Consider the following 21852-nt stretch of genomic DNA (forward strand, 5'->3'; position numbering starts at 1 on the left):
CTCATCCAGAGAACAAGACACCATAGTTGCTTTTATTGGCTTTTTATCATTTACAGGTTCAAGATTTTAGCTTACATACAACTGTATTAGAATAATATCTGCATGGTAGCAGGGACTTGGGGGCTAGTGGTTCTATGTCTACATGTTTCATACTTCCCAGCAAATTCACTTTACTTTGTGCACCATTTATCTCCAGGCAACCAGCACTTTTTAAGGAATCTATGTCCCTGTCTGTCCTTGGTAATGAATGTTTATGGTTAACTTCAAAAGAATATAAAAAATCCAAAGGGTCATGGGAAATTTTCTTTCATATTTCAGTTGGTGATCAATAAATACCATGATTCTCATTTCATTCTAGCCACCTCCAGCACAAATAGCTAATATCCTTAACATAAAACACACAAAAAACCTACTCATTCTCGAGAATGGAAAAAAAGAAAATCATAGTTAAACACTGGTCAAAAACATCCTTTTCACTTAAAATCTACAACCTTTAAAATTCAGTAGGACTTTCAAGAAAACAATAAATATCACTGGTCCTCTGATAATCTCTTTTATATATTCCTCACCCAATCCATCTGAGACAATGTAGTAACAGTCTTATTTCTTCTATCATCTGTCTTTTCTGCAATAACTGAATTAAACTGACTGTAACAGCAATACAATAACTAGGTCATTAAAAAACAAACAACACAAAACTTTTCACAATCACAGTACGTTATGAACTGTCACTGAAGGGAAACTGAACTAATACCATCTTTAGTTCTTCCAAACTCACTCTATTCATTTTCCTGAATAACTATTCCAAATCAGCTACTAGACCACAATCTGCAGACCACACCCTAGGTAATGGACTCAATTGTCAAATTCTTTTCACAAAATTCATTAAACAATGATTAAATGCTAAAAGCTAATAAAAGCGATAGAAGACTGGATGTTAAAACTTTGCATATAAATAGTTACTATATTATTTTATGAATTAAGCAATACTATATACTTTAATATTTATTTATAGTTACATGTATTATTTGTATATATGTGCATATGCTGAATTCCACAGCATTCTCATCCCTGTTATGTTCAGTGTTGAAAAACTCTTCACAACCGAACTATTTCTCAATACTCTCTGTTACAGATTTGGCCAGAAGCACCTCTGATAAGACCTAGAAAAATTTGCTACGATATATAATGGGTGTAAAGGTGAATTACACACCTAACTTTAAACTAAATTTACTAATTCAGTCACATAAAGACTGAAGACTGAACAAGACATAACCAATGAATTTGGATGTTGTTCTCAGATTTAACGATATGCTTTCAGATCATCAACTTTTAAAATAAACATTAAATATACATTACATATAAACTCACTTTTTTTTTTTGATAAAGCTTCCTAACACACTCCTACTGCAGAAGTTTCCCTAACCCTCAATTTACATGACCTTCAATCTTAAAAAAAAAAAAAAACAACACACCACGAACCAAAGAAATCTGTGGAAAGTTTTATAACAAATAAGTTGTTCCAGCTTGTTATTTTTCTTCAAGTCTTAATTGTGAAATTTCTTCTTCTTCCGATTCTTCTTCCCTGCTGCAAAAGCTGCTTTTTCACTCATGATCTCCTGATACTTCCTTTTATTATATCTGAACAAAATAGATAATTTACTTTTAAGCAAGGCAAATCAAGGTTCAGGAAAAGATAATATGGATACTTATGCATATATAAAGGGATATCAACACTTGGATTTCACATAAATGCAGGTCAAATTGTTTTAGAAATAAATTTGATTCAAGAATCAAGAATTCTGGTATAATCATTGCATATATAATCACATTTTTGGACAGTTTGCTAAAAAGCTGCTACTGCTCCTATTGGGAAGACTCACCAATTTCAACAATGCTATGGATACATTATACCTGTTTTTATGCTACTCTCTCAGCAAACTTAGCTGATCAACCTTACTCTACTCAAGACTGGAGAGTGAAATGAGATTAACACCACACAATAAACAGGATATACGTACTGAACATGAGCTGCTAGCTCCTCTACAAGACTTTCATGTACCTATCACAATGGATCATTGCACGCTTCGTGTTACTAACGCTTTTAATTGCAAGACTAAAAACATTTATCTGCACTAATGCTAAAAGAGCTGGTTGAAGTCCTAATTAGTCATAAGTTAGCTGATCAAATTTCAAAGACTTTCATTTTTTAAAGTTGCTTCTAATAAACACCTTATGAATCAGGTCAAGCCAGAAAGCTAGTTAAGAAACAGCTATACTAACTTGCCTTCCCAACATTAACAATCAATTTAGAAGCCTGACAAGACTAACCTTATTAGCCTAAATCACATACTATTTCCAAGAAAACATATCATTATGGGGGAAAAAAGTAATACAAATTAACATCATGTAACAACTAATATAAAAATGGATCAACTAAGCGATCTCCAAAAATCTGGAGGTTAGGCCAAAATTAAATCATCCATACTGTGCAGTTTTGATTCCTATGACAGGTGGCAGACTGACATACTTATCAAATGAAATCCCACCAACTTCCACATTATTATAGTCAACATTTTTCTATCACTTATGCCAAGAAAAATTAATCAGTCTTCACACAAATGAACAACAAGTACAAAAAAAATGTTGATGCATAGGCATAAAGCACTCAGTTTTTAGTACAAGCCCGTATGGACACCTATTTTAGAAGCGAACCAGAACAAGCCTGAATGTTTTCTTTTCAACACTAACACTACTTTAAGAGTAACTGCCAATATCAGTGACCCCCGAGTTGGGTAAAGCCCTTTTAAGAAGATAAAAAAAATATGCTATCACATTCCAATTATCTCCTGTCCCTTATATCTTCTCAATAGCAAGTGCTGATGAATTGCTAAAACAGACTAAAAAGTTTTCTTTGAATTTCAAAAACAACATATAAACTGAATGGAAACAACAGAAGAGCTATATAGTTAAAAATACACTTCTCTTCTACATGTGGTATTAGAAATACAAAACTATTTTAAAATACCTTCTAAACTCAGAATCTGCAAGCAGCTCTTCAACAATTGTTTTCTTCCTTTGTTTCTTAGGAATTCGACTATGATAAAAGTCTATGGGAGAATCAACCACAGTTCCAACCTAAAAAATAAAAATTATAAACATTCTTACTGCAATGGCAAGATGTTGATTATTTTTTAATCCTTAACGACAATTCTAAAGACAGCTACAGAGAAGATCAGAATTGTATTTATTATATATAAGTGCAAAATATCAAAAAGTAAGCAATATTTGGTACGCAAAGTCATTTTTTCCTTCATGCTTAGTGGACACAGGAGGGTCTCAGCTTTAGGACAGTATGATTTTCAACATCAGACTGCTGTATCAATATTTAAGAAATCCAGTTAACTTTCAAACATCTTCCCAAGGAGGGAAAGGAAATTCTTATGCGTGCTAGTTTGCTAGATGAGTTCCACAGCAGCTCTAATAAAAGCTTCATCCTGTAAGGCATCACATTTCTTCCAATTGGCATGTTGGCCAGTTCTAATGTATTTATATGTCCATAAACTTCAAAACACACAATGAAATCCAGTAAAATCCACCCTTTATAATGAAATGGAAATGTAAACAATTTCCTCAAGCATGCTAACTATTCAAAGAGACATAAGTAGATGGAACCAAGCCCATTTCCACAGTTTCTCCAGTAATTATTTTCTTTAAGCAAAATGTTTTAAAGGCAAGAGCTTTCAAAGTAGCAGAAATTCTAGCTGTTCACAAAGCTAGTTGTATCCATTCAAACTATATTAGCTAGTAAGAAAATAAATGCTAATTATTATCTACACACTAATTATAAAGGCTAGTACTTTAAAAAGCAGTGGAAACCTAGTCACTGAGGGTTCAGAATAACGATTAAGTCACGTGTTCATTCAGTCCTATGAGATCAGCTGTAAAAAAAAAAAAACAGCATATACAACTGCTTAATTAAAATAAAAATAAAATTAAATAAAAAAATATACAATTGCTTAACTATTTAATGTAGTTAAGCAATTGTAAACTGCAGTAAATTACTCAAAATACTTAGTAATTTAGCTATAAAGTTAAATCAACAAAAACAGAGGGCACCTATAAAATAGGTAGAGAGTAACTGTTCAGAACACCTGAGAGTAGCACAATGCCTTCTTTTGCTTCTTCCTTACCTGGAAGTACTTGGGTAGACCATCTCTATCATTCTTTTTATAAAAATGCTTAGGGTCCAATGAAGCTCTCATCTTCAAAACTTTAAGATCATTTTTCAGTTCACTTGTAATTTCTGGGGCTTTCATACCAAACCAGCCATCACCTGTTGTCTTCTCTCGCTCTGCCTAGGATGCAGTACAAGAATAATAAAGTTCATTCAGCTACCAGGACAGGATACAACAATGAACTTCCCCCTCCTCCCTCCAAAAGATGGATAAAGCATTTAGAACATAACTTTGTACCTTTAAAATGTGTATTTTATGACCCTTTCAGTAAGATCATCAGCACTGTATTAACCCCAGATTTGTATCCCATAAGTACACATTGTATTTCCCTCCACTGTACTGGTTACTTACTAAAAAGATTGCTTTTCACAAGATGACTCAAAGACAATAAACTGTAGTTTAACACTCCACTTTCTGTGAGCCGTGTATGTGCACACAGCCCCAGTGTGGGGTTTTCTGCTAAACATGCTGCGTTGTCACTTGAAGCATTAACAGCTCTTCACTTACTCTGCGCTGTTTCTTTAGCTGGTGAAGTGATTCCCTGAAGGGTGGGACACATTCCTTTTTTTCAAAATCTGGAGTTATTATACTCTTCTGCAAGAGCTGCAAGATATTTTTAAATGTCAGTCAGTCACATCAGCAATACAAACATATTGTTTACCTGTAGTTACAGAACTTACCAAAGGAATGATACAGAATCTAAGCAAGCATTACAATAAAGCATTTGAGCTGCAAACACTTCATTTGATGCGCAACAAAAATAGCAGTCGCCTTCCAAACAAAGAGGGAGCAGAACCCTGGCCAGCAACAGGTGGCTAACTCTGGAAGAAGGATGACAGCAAGTGCTCCATAATGAAGTGGGCTATGGACAAGCCTAACAAAACAGTCTCAACAAAAATAATGGATTTCCTTTATCTCTAAGGGTGTTTTGAAATAAAACTACTCATCTCATACTAGGAATGGTACAGTCCCATAGCTACTGAAATTCATTCTTGCTACAGACTACGTATCTTGTTAGCAGACTTTAAGCTCATGTGCAGTTAGGCAAACCTGCATGCACAATCAACCTTTTTATTTTACATGACAATGCTGGTACTCACGCTGCTTTTCTATGTCAGAAGCATCACATGTATTTGAATTCTTATCATTAAAACCAATTGTAAATACACACTTTGGCCAAAATGAATGGAGGTTCTCAGCAAACCAGAAAACAGGATACTTCTTTAAAAACAAGTAAACCAACCTTATCGAAGTTAACAACTTTGTGTTACTGTAGTCATAGGTAACTGCATAATTGTAAACACATTACCTGGTCCTTCTTTTTCTCCATCGGTTGTTTAATTACACTTGAACTAGGCTTCTGTTTTTTTCCATCAAAGCTTATATATAAACCTCCGAGCTTTTTAATGTTCAAGCCAGGGTCTATGCTGCTGGAAAGATGCAAACTGAAAGGGAAATAGTTAATGTTTAGAATATTGTAATATGTCACCTGCTGTCCTCTGAATAGGAAAGGCAGAAAAAAATATTTTCTTCTTCTTCCAACTTATGTTCAGTACTGCAGTTAAGTCTCAGTATCTAGAAGAAATACCTAATTAAGAGGTGACGGAAGATAAAGGGGAAAAATCAGGCCACTACACGAAGTGAGGGCTTTTAAAGAGCAATACCTGTAGATTCACTTCCACAGAAGTTTCACATTAACTTTAATGTTGTATTCCTATCTTAGATATTTCTATCTTCTGTAAAAGTGAATTATCAATTTGCTTAACCTTGCAAAAGAACTTATGACCAGTTTCCTTCTTCTATACATCGAGAAGCTTGCTAGCTAAAGAGGAAAAAAAAAAAGGCCAAACACATAGGTGGTAAAAATATTTTCAACTTTTAGTGAAAAGTATGAAGATGCTAGAATTCATCAGAGGAATGTTGGAATGGTAAGTCACTGTCTGTATAATAATTCAAAGCTAGGATGTTTCACCTTTTCTTTCTTCACTATTACATTCAGGCAGCCAAAGAAATCCATCTATAAACAAAGTATGATGGCTGACTCAAGAGAAGCTTTTAAATAACAAGAATGCATAACACCTATAAAGTATTACGGAAAAATATGCCAATATCTAAACTGGTGTATCTGGTATTTATTGTAGCTTGAATGTTTATATACATTATGAACTAATAATCTGTAACACCTTTACACAGAATGCCTGTCTCATTTTTTGTAAGACTTCTGGCCCACCTGAAGGTTTCTTAAAAGAGTAAGCCTTAAATTTATCAGACCTAAACAGAGTATTATGCTTTAAACACATGAAGCACGTAAAGGGGCTTTAGCAGGGAGTTGGACTACGTGAGGTCAAGAAATTCCATCCAGCCTAAATTATTCTGTAATTTTATGCTGGGCTGGCTTTGCTTGAAGTGTTACTATGTCACAATCTAGTATCTTCCCTGAGCCATCCTGTGAAAACAAGAACTGAAAACATAAAAGCTTATGCACATGTTTAAGATTAAAAAGCTTGATCTAATTAAATAACATGCAAGTGATTTATTGGACTTCTATTATTTATATCCCCCTCCCCAGTTTAAATAAATAAATAAAAACCTTTGCTCTGAATAAGCAATTAAGTCAGCCTGACCAGTTTAAACCAGTTTCACTTTTTTTTTTTATGCTGAACACATACAAGGCTTCAGGATACCTAAATATTTCAGACACTTCTGTTCTGCTACATGTAAACCTGAAAAAACAACTGAATTATAACTCTGATAATCTGAGCAATCCATTTCCACATCTATGACTATGACAACACTACTCCCTCATTTACTCTGTCACTGAGCACATAATGTACATCTTATGAATATGCTTAAATATAATGCAGATTTTCTTAGTTACTCCCAGAAAGATACTTACACATCAATTTTATTTTTCAATAAATCATCATCTTCATCTTTCTCATCTTCATCTATCAGTTCTTCTTCAGCCTCTTCTAGATCTGAGGATTCTTCAACTTTTTCATTTCCTTCATGTTTACTTTCAACAACACTAGCTTGGTCAACCTGATCTAGATAATACTTTTGGTTGGAACCCATGCCAGGCTCAGTATCAATTACAAAAAGCCCTTCAACATGCAGTGAATTCTTTTTTAAAGGTTTGCTCATGGAAGGAGTCCTTTCATCTGCCTCCATGTAACTCTTATTTTCTTCCACTGTATCTGTGTCTGCCACATCACTATTTTCAGATTCATCACTTTCATCTTTGCTCAGAAACAATGTAAGAGAATTATTTCCACTGCTTGATCTTTCACTGCTGTGGGATACAGAATCAGCATATTCTACTGTTTGGTCTTCACCACTGTCCACACTGATTTCAAGCATTCTACACCTACCAGCTACGCTGCCAGTTATTTGTGCAACAGGTGCATCCTCTCGTGGGCTGCTCACTGCACTAGATTGTTCATCCTTTTTTAATTCACTTGCACAGGCAAAAGACCTCTCTACCGCTGCCTCAGCGTCTATTCTTCTGTATTCTGGAACTTTTTTACTTACATTTGGTGTTATTTGCCCTTCGGATTCTAACAATTGTTTGGGACTCATGCAATCAGTTAAACAAAGATCCATATTCTTTAATTTCACCCCCCTCACAAGTATTTTACTGTGCTCTTCCTGAATTTTGTCACTTTCTTCCTCTGAATCATCTACCCCAAGAATTTGTGTATCTTTTATTGCTTTTTTTCTGGGCGATTCAGTATTACTACTTTGTTTCATTTTTGTAAGACTACTGGGTGTTGTATCATTCAAAAAGTCTTGTTTCACATCTTCATTTAAGGTTGCATTAGCAGATTTGGAAGAACATTTGCTTGTAGATAAACTGGATTCTTCATTATGTGCGGTGACAGAGGAAGCATCTTTTTTGTCAGAGACTAATTGTGGAGCAGGTCTAGAATCAGAAATTATTAATGGCTCAGATTTAACTGTGTCCTCAATTAAATTCTCATCTTCTGAAACAATTCTGTTTACTTCCTCATTATTTTCTGCTTGTGCTTTCATTCGCATACTCCTAGTAAGTCGTTTGGTAGTAACGGGCTGTTCCATATGAAAGCAGCATGACTCTGCATCAGAAATATCTTCACTCTGGGCTTCACAGACTGGATCTGCTTGTAACTTCTTTTTGCTTTGCCTTTTTCTTGTAGTTCTGGTAACGTTAGGCATCCGGACACCAGAAACAACACCAGAACAAGATTCAGCTTCAGAGACATCATCTTCATCTAGAGTACTGCTTAACTCGTTTAGAAAAGTAGTCTTGTCGTGTCTTTTTTTTGCAGGAGAATCTGGTTGATAAGGAACTACAATTTGTCGTCTTCTTGTTACTCTTATAATCAAAGGTGTCTGAAGACCAGACACAGCAGAGCAGTTTGATTCTGCTTCTGATACATCCCCATCAACCTGGGGTTCGGCAGCCGATTGTGCTGAATGAACACTTGTGTTCTCATTTCTAGTACTTTTTATCTCTAAGCTATCACTAGCATCTGATTTTGCTTCTGTGCGTTCCACCTGTTCAAGCTGAGATTCTTTAATTACCTCAGGCTTACAAATTGCTCTACTCCTTCTGGACATCTTTGTAGATACAGAAGTACCAATTTCAGTATATGTCCTCTAGAAAGAAAATGAAAAATCTGTTATTAATGGATAAGATAAGCTCATAAAAAAGTATGCTACACAAATCACTAACAATCTTTCTTTACACAAATCTAGTCATGCTGATAATGCGTTAACTCTCCAAGTAACTATCTATGTCAAAGGAGCATTAATAAACCATCCCTTTCTTATCCATTTGTTTACTGTCTTTTGGTCAAGACAGAGTAAAGAAATCCACTGCATTAAGAAATATAAATAAAAAGATACCTTCTGTCTCATTCCACAAAATTCTGGCAAGATGTCATGGGAAGTAAATCCAGAGGTGACATTCTGAAACACATGCAGATTTGCCCAACTACAAAACTAGACCTAAAAGGTTTCTGAATCCATTTTTAGCAGCTTTAGGAACAGACTGGTCTCACAGCAACTGCAACACTAGGCACTATCTGCTTCTTTAATTATGCTTGTAAGTTACCCTTGAAAGCAAGCCAAAATCGTAGAAAAACTTGTTCTGTAGTGGAAAAAGCATTCTGCAGTGGCAGGAACTTCCCGAAGCACAGCATAACGTTGGATCACCATAAAACATGCTATCTAAGGGGTCAATATTGACAGGACAGTGCGTGTGTCTCGTGAAAAAGCTACAGAGAAGCGCTCAGCTAACAGCAAGGGAAAAGAGGGGGGAGAGGGAAGATGGCTGCCGCAGCGCCGCGCCTCACGCCGCAGCCAGCCCGCCGCAGCCCGGGGCCACCGCCCGCCCCCCCGCCCGCCCGGCCCCTTCCCTCACCTCCGCCGCCCCGGCGGGCCGGGGCCCTGGGGTGCTGCCGGTGTCCCCCACTGCCGGCGGCGCCTGCCCCTGCCGCCTCGCCGCCTGCCTGGTGGCCACCATCTTGTCGGCCGCGCCGTGCCCAGCCCCTTCCGGATCGGTCGGCGGGGCGCGGCCTGGCCTCCGCCGTCCGGCACCGGCAGGGTGCTGGGTCCCCTGCGTGAGACCGCAAGTAAAGCGGCCAAACGCCAGAAACTGGCGGAGCAGCGGCAGCACTGGCTCTGCTTGGCACGGAAAGGCACCAGAAAGGCACCCGGGGGCTCCCGTGTTCACCTTCAGCTCTGCTTAAAGAGTGGTGCAAGAATGGGGTCTAGGAAAGTGTAAAGAAGGAGGGGAAAAACCGCAACGTTAGTTAACGTATCTTCACTAATTACAACGGTGGTGGTGGTTTTTTTTGTTTGTTGTTGTTGTTTGTTTGTTTTTTGTTTTTCCCCCTCTCCATATCCACTATATTAAATTTGTGAACGTGGCATTTTCAGATGATCAAACCACGCAGTAGGGAGTGCCCTTTCTGTTACATAAAGGCTGAGGTGTGCCATTTTACAGGGAAATCCCTGAGCGTAAAAACACGGTTAAGACCATTTCATGACAAAGTCTCTGTGTAAAATACTATTATCAACAGAAAGAGAAGTTAATTAAAAGCCTACAATTTTTAATTCATTTTTTCCAATTTCCCATGAAAGGAACTCCCACCTCTCCCACCTTGACACACAAATAATGAGAACCTGATAAACTGTTATGCTCTTAGTGCCACTACAAAAATAATATTGTGTCTTAAAAGGTACTTTTCTACAGCAAAATACCTGTTAACAGCTTATAGTCAGGAAGAAAATAACTATTCCATTAGGGCAACCTGTACATTGTTTTAGCACAATTCTAATTTTATGGAATTTCAATGTATAAAACTGAACACACATGCAAGTCTAATACCGTACAGAATGTTAACAGTCAAAGAAATTACAGAGTGGTTAATCAGCAGCAGCACTCATCTCAGAGCTAGTACAGAAGTTTAAAATGCAACTCCTTTTCAAAATCTGATACACACTAACCCGACATAAAAAAGAATACATTTTGATTAGGAGAAAAAAAATAAACATTTTATTGGTACATTACTAGTTCTAGTTCTCTCCCTCTTATTTATCAAAACAATCGAAGTAATCCATGAGAATTTCCTAGAGTTTGCCACATACAGATAAGATGATTAAGCACTCAAAGGTATCTTTATCAAAATTGATATTTTAACTTCGTGGAATGGTTTATAGTAAGCTAGTATTTCTAGACAGTGCCTAAAAGCATTTAAATTCTACTAGCTGCCTGCACAACAGAATTTAAAAGAAGTTGGTGAAAATTTATTTCCTTACACTCTGAAGCTCAAAATATGTACAAATAAGTTACCGAGTAATAGTATAAAGCCCTATTCCTACCTGAAATCAAAAGGAAAAGGAGTATTTGATTTTAGACACTTAGAGCCCGTGCTGAAATACAGGTTGAGCTTTTGCAACATAGTCTGATTAAAATACTAAGCAAATTAAAAGGCATTTTCAATAGAAAGACTATTTTTAAACCAGAAGCCTTGCCTTAGCTGCAGCAATCTCCCCAAGATACCAAGCCAGTGCATTAAGCTACTGCCAAAAAGAAATATACCTAAGTTTAAGCTAACCCTTGTTAGCATCATTTCTGAATGGCACTCAAGCAATGAAGTTTCCTAGGCAACCCCAAAATAATAATCCATTTTACATGATCATGAAGCAAACATGTTCTCACTCGACTGATTCCAATTGCGTGGTTTCCAAGTATCAAAAAACCAAACAAACGGAAAACACCAAACAGTTGAGGACAAGCCAGGTACAATTTGAATTCTGATTAACAGATTTCTCATCATTTGTTTCCAGTTCTTATTTTAAACACTCATACAATAAAACATTTTCTATTTCAAACTGTAAAGATGTCATCACTTGTGCAAACACTAAAACAATATCGAGGCACAAAGAAGCCAGAAGGAATTCAAGTAATAGAAAGTAATTTGGAAGATGCGTCTTTTCTAAATCAGAGGTTTCTTACACAGTATTAAAAATAAACCAATTTTCCCATCCACACAAATTAATTAGCTGATTTACCTGTACATACACACGAAGTAACGAGATAGTTTATTTTTTCAGGATATTTTTCACGAAATATGACAATTTTCTATAAAAACTAATCCTTGAATGCTTTAAATCTAGGTACCTACCATATCAGTAACTATTATTTAATAGAAATTAAATTTTAAAAATATATGTTTCTCTATACTACCTAATGGTAGCTAAAATATGGTAACTCTTACAGTGAACTGGTCATACAAAGAAATATTTTAAACTGTTTCTTATAGATCATTTCAATTAAAAACAATAAACCCAAAATATTTCATATTTTTAATGAACTGGTTAATAGGTTAAGAAAGAAAAATAGTGTTAGAACACTGCAGACACTCCTGCTAACATCACACTGAATAATTACAACTTTTGGTCTTTGTTATAAATGCTGTAAAAATCTCTAGGAAAAAACAACGTTCCCCCATCCCCAAAAAATTAAAACAGTAGGCCATTTCAAAGAAGAAAAAAGGATGAGAGTGTTTTAAGAGGCATTTCTTTTAGCTTGCATGATATAGCCTTTGGACTTGATAATTCCTCTGCTTTTAACAATGACTGAATATCGGAGAATCCATAAAGGAATCCATTCGTGTGCTTTGACGTTCTGGATGCTTTCCTGAAGAACTTCTTGGAAACTTGCTTCACAAAGTAATTCTGAAGTTAAAAAGGGATATTCATGCTTTAAATAATGTCATGTAAACAGCTGCAAAAAGCAACACTTAGTAAGAGAAGCTTTTGCCTACGGTCAAAAATCTTAAGCAGTGCTAGATACTCCACAGATCCACTCTTCCAGAATGCATGCAGGGTAAAAGCTGTTGAACATTACAGAAGAAATCTTCATGACAAGTTTTTTTTGTTGTTGTTTTTTCAACACTATTCCCCACAGAACTAATAAACTGAAACTTCTACAATATCAAATGGAGTTGATCAGCAGAGCTATTAGCAGGAAAAAGGCAAAAATTAAAATTGAGAAGCTAGCCAGACAAACGAGAAGAGAGCAAAGCATAAGTCTGAAATCAGCAAAGCACTGAGTTACTTCCGCAGTCACAGGAAGCTCAACATTTATAGCATCTCCCATAACTGGGCTTGTAATAAGCAAAAGCCAAGAAAGCATTAAGAAAAATAGGCTTAAATGCCACAAAGCAGAAAAGGAAGACAAATACAATTTCTCCTAGTTTCCTCTGGAAAGTCAGTCAAGGCAACAATTTCTTTGTAGAGGAGTGCTCCCAAAAGATAGTCTCAATGCTCTTCAGCTGACCAAGACAGAAAAATAACGCTTAGCAAACAATGCATATGGGAATGACTCCTTGCTTTGTTTTCAATCTAACTCCTCTTCTTCATTTCATGACTCTTGATAGGCAACATTTATTAAATTGCAGGCTCTGTTTTGGACATAGAATTTGCCACATATAATGGCAATTCATCTCATAGGCTGCTACATGTTCAAGCACTGATGCAATTCATTAGCTATGACAATAATTATGTAAAACATGGTACTTAATAAACAGCATTTCATACGGTTTTTTCTTTGGGGGGGGGATGTTAAAAAAGGAGAAGGAAAGAAAAGTACGGTCATTGTGAATAGCTGGTCATAAGGGAGAGTATAGAGAAGAAATAAACTAAGTATTGTTTAAGACTTCTGGCTTACAGTTCCAGCAAGACATTTAAGGCATCGTTACAGTGAAGATGATGAGTTTTGAGAGAAACAAATGCAATATCCCAGAATATTCTAGTGAGCAGATAACTCGGAGTTCAAGAGTCTATAGAAAGTCTAACAGTCCTTCAATCATTTCATAGATGAATCACTGCACTAAACAACTAAAGAATTTACACCAACTCTCTTTGTAATAACAAGTCATCACTACTTAGAGACCCCTGCTTGAAGTTTATAATTTAATGTCTACCATTACCCAAAAAAATCAACTGACCGTTAACATTTTTATGCAAGTTTTTTGACAGAAAAATTCCAGACAAGTGAACTTTCACTTGTCATTTACTCTTCTTCACCAATACAACTGTCATTTTGTTCTATGATTTATAGAAATAATCTATTTTTGAAAAATACATAGCAAAAATCTCTCAGTTCTTTGTTCTTCTATTGACTTCATTTTCTCTGATTAAAACCATTTCAAAAGACTATACCAGGCTGGGAGACTGCCTCCCAACCCCTTCCATTCCTGGAAGGGAAAGCAAGAACTTAATAGAAATATTTTATGAAGGTGAAACTTCTAAAAGTTCAGGACTCAAATGTAATGAAATTTAGAGTTCAGAGAAAGATTATTCCTGATTCTGTACTGAATAAATATATTTAGAAGTCTTCTGCTTTCATGAAGTGTCTGAGCACTTCAGAAGTGTTCTGTTAACTTGTCCAGACAAGCCTTACCTTTTGGGTCATTGTGAGTTAGCAGCTGTATGTCAAACTGCTTTGCAAATGCCGTGAGATCAGGTGGCATCACACAACAGGAAGCTAGGTTCACCTGATTACTACTTGGTTTCACCTGAAAGTAACAGAATGCTTTTATAAGAAAAAACATTATTTTAGTTGTTTGCCCCGTGCCCTCTATTACAACAGAAATACCGCTTTTAACAATTGCCTTTGACCATTGTTCTGAGGTCTGGACAAGGATAACTAATTCTGCATGTTGCTGAACAGGCAACTCCTACACGTGCAATTTCCTGCAGCATAGGATCTAAAACAAGAATAAGATCTAACTTCAGGTACTGTCACTGTGAGGCATGTACTAACCCATTTTGGCTTCATGCCTGCTGTGCTCCCTAAACAGCTGTGGGTTTCCACCCTCTCTTTGTAGTAAAAGCATTATAGGGCTATTAGTTTGAAAAAGATCGAAAATAAAAATCCAGTTCTGTTAAGGATATGGAATTTGCCATCTTCCATGTATTCAAGTCAGTGCCTAGAACTGCTCAAGTTAAAAGGGATTCTCTTCTGTTGAGCATCTGTTCGTCACAAACTACCTTCATGATCACCATGCAGGTGGCCATGAATTCGCTCAATTGGCCTCCTCTCAACACATGCAATGCAGTGAAGAGTACACAACAAGACTCTCAGGAGGACCTCTTATACAGATGCAGTACTTATCACAAAAGAAATGTCATAAAATGAGCATCCAAAGAACTGATAAGGAAACAGTAAATCCGCAAGCTTACATGAGCATGGCCAGATACTAGTAAAGACCTCCATTGCTCAAATGTGACAAGGCAATTAGTCACACTGGACAACAAGATATTGTGCTGCTTGATTCAGAGTCTCTTTTCCATTTAAGCTCAGCATTTTAGCAGCATTTTTCTTAGGGGGAAATCCTTACTTTCATAACACAGCTTGAAGTGAAAACAGGTATGTGCTCAAAGACTCACTGGAATAAATCCAAAGGTTTAAGGGTACTTTTTATATTCCTTTTTAAGTATAAGAGCATTCAAAACTAAAACCTTCACTTCTTCAAAGAACCACTACTGAACAGCCCCATGGTTTCCAGTCTTTGCAGGCCTGTTTGCAAGAACACTGACCAACATCTTGACAGTACTGAAAATAACTGGGGCCATTTTTTTCTATTTTTTAATAAAACCATTTACAACAATGTGACAGCCAACTAAACAGTAGTTAATCTGTTTTAGAAATGCTACAAATAGGAAGTTTGTTCTCACCTGTGCCCACACATACAGCTGCTCTAACAACGTTTTATCCAGGTCAGAGGTACCTATGGCAACAATCTTTTTGTTTTGAACTAGAGTTTCAAGTTCTTGCCAATAAGGTTGCAAATACTCCAAGGAGAGGCTAGTTCCATCTTCAATAGGAGGTGGGGCAATAATGACTGAATCTAACTGAGTAACTCCAAGGGCTGAACATGCTGAAGAAACAGAAAAAAAAGATGTTTTTTTTTTTTTGTGAAATAAGAACATAAGCAGCATGACATCTTAAATTCAGAAAACAAACAAACAAAAAAAATCTGCTTTGCTCTGCTAGTTTCCAATTCACCATTTGAAAATTCCAAATGTATCGCTAGCCAAGGATAGTAACGCAAATTTTTTAGCCAAGAATCAAACAGAGATGAAGGACATGTGAAATATCACAGTTAACAGTGAAATTCATACTGTTTTTAGCTGCCCCTTTTAAAAACTTATTGTATCACTGTTACAAGAAAACCACGTGCTACTTGCTGTTTAAGAAGTTCTGTGCAAAAGAGTAAGAACTTGCTCCTTCTTGGAGCAAGGAATCAGACGAGTGTTTGGATCCAAGACTACAGAGATCCACGTTTAATAAGCTTACTGACTGAAATAGCGTGCAAGTTATACTTTACCACTTCTGTCTCTCTTTAGAGAGAAACAATGTATACTTGTGACACATATTGAATACACCTCTTAGATTGAAAATATCCTAATTTTATTTCTAAATACCAAAGGGAGTTTACACTTACCCATGTCAACTGCATCTCTGACTGATGAAGAGTTTGATCCAACGATGAAAAGTTTTGCTATTTTCAAAGAAACTGAAATCAATATCTAAACAAACCAGCTATTATTAAATATATGGTGTATCTAGCAAAAGTAAAGAGATATTTATGAATGCTTGGGTAAAGGGTTTTAAGAATATACACCAAAACTGAAAAAAACTTCTGAAAGATGACTGCCCAATAATGACACTGTTCTCTTAAATTTGGTAGCTGTTGCACAGTCTCAGAATAAGAAACCATATGGTCTAATAAGCTGTAAAGTTAGGACTTACGCATCAAGACACTAACCACTAACCATAACCTGGATAAAAAAACAAACATAGTAGTACAAACAGACCTCTTCACAACTTACTGAGACTCAAAATGTACTAGTGTTAGTTTGAATTGCCTCCTTCAAGTTCATCATATTCAACCTGGAAAAATTATGCAAATAAATCTGCTTCCAATGCTACTTCTTAATTACTTAATTCTTAGTAATTTGCTTCAGAAAAGTCAACAAAGATTCACAAAATACATTTAAAATGTCTTGAGGGGATGGAAGTTAAACTAGAAAAATTTAAGCTGCTTGAAAATTGAGATGCTTTAAAACCTGAAACACATTCAGGTCTTTCTCAGCCAACTGATTCAAATACGACAGTGTGTACTGATGACATTTGACTTTGCAATAACAAAACATGAGGGGAAAAAAAATATATGAACATCCTATTGTAAACAGCATATGAAACCTCTTGGTGCAACCAGATTTTTAAATTGCCTTCTTACCTGATACTTTCAACTCATCCCTTTCATCAGGATTCATTTTTTCTACAGCTTGAGCTACAGTACATTCCAGAACCTCCAGTATTTCCTTTAGTAAGCACATGAGACAACTCATCAATAGGTGACAGTAAGTTTCTGAGGAATATTTTTAATTAAAGCTAACAAACAAAAAACCCACCTTACAGCACAATTAGAAACAAAAGTAGTATAAAAATGCAATCACACAGGAAGAAAGCAACCCATTGCTTCTTGACCTCTGTGAGAACAACAGAGGAAAATAAAGCTATATGACAATTATGGACATATTATGCTCCTAACATAAAAAATATGACTGTCTGGGGAGAATTATTGGAATAACCTTTTGCAGTGTTCTGCTTTTCTGATGTAAAAAGATCACCATGCCAAATCAAACTACCTCACTAAAAAAAAAAAAAAAGCCTCAGGACTGGCTGAAAAAAGCATTATCCAAATTAGTATTTTGTGGTGTTGGGTGGGAACAACTTTGCATAACAGTATTTTGTACTTTCAGGGAAATCTAGCATGGAAGTGCTGTAAAAAAATTTTATTCAATAATTTTGAAATTAAGAAATTTTCAGAGATTTCATCCTTCGTGCTCAATTAAGACCAGACCATGTATCTTTAAGGCTTTATCTCCGTGAGATTTTGTATGATAACAACACAAGCACGCACACCCCACCCCTATAACTAAGATCTCTGGTAGTTTTTCCTGCCCTACAAAAAAGTCCTCAAGTGAATCATGGAGTTATTCCATACAGTCAACATTCTAAACAGAAGTTAACACTTTTTGAATTATTGGAAGCTGATACGATTCATAAAAGAATTCATATATATGCAGTTAACATGTTTTGAGAGAAAACCCAGCTTACACTAAACAATTAACTTTAAATGGATCACTATATCCTACTGATACAAACATTTATATTTATGTTCACTTCTTGAGCAATCATTAGATCTTCCACAAACCATTCAGCAGTAACTGCCTCACCACACTCCAGCGTGGAATGTAGCAAAGTGCATTTTCATGTGTCATCATTACACAAGAACTGGTAATAAAAAACAACAACAACAACAAACTGTCTGGAAAGTTTTGTGTTGTTTTTAAAAGAAATATGCTAATATTTTACAGAGCAAATACATTTACTGGGAACTTCTTACTGCTTTGCTCAATTTCAGAAGCAATAGTGAAAAAGGAACAGACATGCACCAGAAACTTTGTGTTCATGTCAGCTGGCAATGACAGTGGTTTTAAGCATTATGTCAAAGTCTTCAGTTCTTAAAGGGAAGATTGCCACTTCTGCATCTTTGGGAATATTTCTGAGACACCCAAGACTACACTTCAGAGTTCCCTGTCAAACTGGACAATCTTCATCTATCTAGTTTATCATCTCCATGGTTTAGATAGCATGCTTGTAAAAACTCAGGAGAGAACTAACATACTTCTAAGGTATATGATTTTTTTTGGTGTGCGATCGATCATCTGATCATCTCAACAATTAACTGGAAATCTTACCAACCAGGACTTTTTTTTTTTTCCAACTAAGAATCATCTTATTTCTCATCAACAGAATTCTTTACTTTGGTATTTCTTAACCTCTTGAGAAGCATTAAATGTTTAAAAAAAAAAAACAGATTTGAGAAATACTATTTTAAGGTATCTGGAGCTGCAGATAATTTTATAGAAATTTAATAGATTCGTTCATATTTTAAAAGGTGTAACCATACACATATTTCTGTTTTCACCTGTAACATGCATAATACCTCTCCTACCTGATTCAGATCTTGTCCTATCTTTGAGCTCCATTCAGTCAGTGTCTTCTGAATGCAGTCCCGCACCTAAAAAAAATATTTTTTTTCTTATTGAAGTGTAGTTATGTTTTAGTTGCAGAGAAATACAATGATTCATAGGCATACGGGACAGACAGACAGCCCGTGAACTCATGACACCATTCCTCTAACCACAGAAGATTCTTCCTTCATAGCTTCCATCTGAAACTTGTTCAAACTAGTTTACTTAAGGAAATTCCTCTCCTCTTTCACAGCATGTTAGCAGTAATACAACTACTGTACTTCATTTATTTTCCAATGCCATCTTAAAAGAAAGGATCAACTGTTAAGAACTAGAGTTTTTTGTTGTTGTTTTTTTTTTGATTGTTTTTGAAACATAAAGATTCGTAAGTTGCAAAGTAGTCAGATAACATGCTGTAACATCCTTGGAAAAGAGACTTCACAGTCAATCACTAATTACTCATTATATTCATCGTTTCTTTTCCTGAGATGCATCTGACCCTTCTCCTTCACCACCTACCTATTCCATTGTGCTGAATCTTTAGGGGGATCCTTCAGTTCCTACCCTGCACTTGCATTTTTCCTGATTTCACAGATGCAAAATAGACCTGACAAGGATTCTGTCCGTGGATCTTCTTGAACACAGCAAGGCATAACTATTAGGTCTCCATCAACTAATTAACTGGCTGCACCAATGCTTCAGCTGCTCCAACGCTCTAACTGCCTTCTGATATCTTTCAGGAAAGGTCATCCTGCAGACTCAGGAAATGTACTAGAAAGTCTGGGATCTGCCATGGAGAGAAGCACTTCTTAAGTTCCCACTTCACATTTTAACAATGTACTTTATATCTACATGGATACGTACTTTTTGTACCATTAAATAGCAATTTCTTGTGACGCTGAATTCAGAGAGCCAGTAACAACGTGCACAAACTGACTGAAGGCAATGCCCCACCACCAAACAAAAAACTGGATATCATGAAGTTTAAGACATAATACTGGGAGAACACTCTGTGAACACAAATGCGGTACATTCTGTCCTTGTCACTTAAAACGCTAGGAAAAAAAATAACTGACTCGAAAGGCAAGAAAGAACTGGCTTGCCCCCTCAAACAGATACCCATGATGCTGGCAGTCTTTAACATTATGTTACGTCAAAATATGCTATCTTTTCCTTTCTGAGGAAAAGTTAAAAGGTGCTAAAGATGTATCATTTACTGCTTTGCAACACTCACACCTTGTGTTTCTACTGCAGTTAGTATGAACAAACCTCTGCCTCCAAAGCACACCACCATCACCTCTCGACACACGTGGAAAGCACAGCATATGACTCCAAATATAGTTACATCCCTAAACTCCTAGCCCTAGGGTTCATATTTTGAAAAATGTTGGCTTACATTCTTACACTGAGAACTACAGACACTAACTACACTGAATAGAAGCGATAAAAGCTGATTTATTTCTGATAAATAATGCTAATTATTTGCTTTTGGAGTACCAGCAACTCTGGGAAGTTGGCAGCCTTATGTTTAAATGCAGATTTCTCTGTAAACAAATGGAGAGAAATACCTTAAGTGATTAGTTATGCACGTTGGCCATTCTTTATGTAATAGCTTTCCAAAAGTTACTGGACAGGCGCATTGTAATAGGCAGCCTTATTTTGCTACAAAATCTAATCCTCTTTCACATAGATCACAGAACACTGTAATAAGTAACTAGGACAAATTGAAAACCTATTACCACATGACAAAAGTATGATGAATTCTCCCACCTTCTTACATCATCCTCTCAGACAGTCACCTTTCTTACCGCTTGCTCTCAATTAACATGCCCTCAACCAGCTCCTGACACACGACCAACGTCACTACCAGGCTTTAACCAGCTGCAATGAAAGCTCTTGTGTCTGGTCAGCGACCATTCCCTAAGCACTGTGCTGTCACCAGACAACAAACACAGCGGTTTCGAAGCCTATGGCCGCAGGATCTCCAACCATTTACACAGAATTATTGCAAAGGTTGACACATACTATTTAAGATAATGGTTTTCAAGTATTAATTAAAACGATCTTCCAGGTTTTTTTTGAAACAAAGGAGCACTGTAGTCTTTAGAGAAGACAGCAATGACCAAATTTCCCCAAGATGTGTCACCATCAGCGAATTATTAAGACTAATTCCAAGTTATAAAGGAGAATTCCGGTTTCATCCTTTGCAGTGGCGGTTTCTAACTACTGACACATCTATCGCCACAGAAGCATCAGGAATCCCGCTGCCATAACAGACAGCCCTTTCTCCTGTCAGCTTTCGATCCTTTACCCCCCGAGGCCACCAGCGCGGCGCGGCTCGGCTCCGCCAGGAGGCGACCCCACCACAGCCGGGCCTTTCCGACGGGCGGCCAGCGCCCCGGGGGCAGCTCCGGCCTGCGGCGGGACGGGCTCCCCGCGGCAACCCGAGCCGGGCCCAGCACCGCTCGGCTCCGCTCCCCAGCGGGCCCGGCGGCGCTGCGGGGCGCCAGCAGGCAGCCAGTAGCCCCGGCCCTGGCACCGGCTGAGGGTTCCTGGGCGCCCCCTCAGGCTCCGCCGCAGCCTCCCCCGGGCCGTCCCCCAGCACCTCCCGCGGGAAAGCCCCGTGGCCGGCAGCCGCCGCGCTCACCTCCTCGCTGGGGGTGGCCGGGCACTTCTTGCGGCCGCAGCCCCAGTTGAGCAGGTTGCCGGTCTGCAGGTTGAGGGTGACCGCACGCTCCAGCAGGGTGCGGGCGCTGTCCGTCCCCATGGCGAAGCCCCGCGGCACCTGCCGGGGCGGGCAGCGCAGCGCCGTGACTCAGCACCCGGGGCGGGCGGGCGGCAGGGACGCTCCGCAGCCGGCCCCGGTCACACGGCGGGGAGGACAATGGGCGGCGGGGCGGGCCCAGCCCGGAGAGCGGCGGGCGGACCGGGCACGGCTCGCCCCGCCGCCGCCACCCCGTGCGCCTGCGCGCCACCCGGCCCCGGCCCCGGCCCTCAGCGGCCCTCAGCG

General features: G+C 37.8%; 2 protein-coding genes across 2 annotated transcripts; both read right to left on the reverse strand.

The window, feature by feature from the left end:
• Positions 1–1490: 1490 nt before the first annotated feature.
• DNTTIP2 (deoxynucleotidyltransferase terminal interacting protein 2) lies at positions 1491–10737 on the reverse strand. Its single transcript, XM_040565721.1, has 9 exons — positions 10731–10737; positions 9643–9965; positions 9126–9188; positions 7135–8876; positions 5548–5683; positions 4746–4841; positions 4194–4358; positions 3029–3138; positions 1491–1641 (listed from the first exon to the last, which is right to left on the reverse strand). Exons 1-9 carry the CDS (start codon positions 10735–10737, stop codon positions 1548–1550), a joined length of 2736 nt encoding a protein of 911 aa, XP_040421655.1. The 3' UTR covers positions 1491–1547.
• On the reverse strand, positions 10315–21814 carry GCLM (glutamate-cysteine ligase modifier subunit). Its single transcript, XM_040565636.1, has 7 exons — positions 21490–21814; positions 18824–18889; positions 17039–17123; positions 16241–16297; positions 15471–15673; positions 14194–14308; positions 10315–12464 (listed from the first exon to the last, which is right to left on the reverse strand). The coding sequence occupies exons 1-7, from the start codon at positions 21607–21609 to the stop codon at positions 12295–12297; spliced, it is 816 nt and encodes a 271-aa protein (XP_040421570.1). The 5' UTR covers positions 21610–21814; the 3' UTR covers positions 10315–12294.
• Between the last annotated feature and the right edge of the window lie 38 nt (positions 21815–21852).

This window comes from Cygnus olor, chromosome 8 (assembly GCF_009769625.2).
Source record: "Cygnus olor isolate bCygOlo1 chromosome 8, bCygOlo1.pri.v2, whole genome shotgun sequence".
NCBI classification, from domain to species: domain Eukaryota; kingdom Metazoa; phylum Chordata; class Aves; order Anseriformes; family Anatidae; genus Cygnus; species Cygnus olor.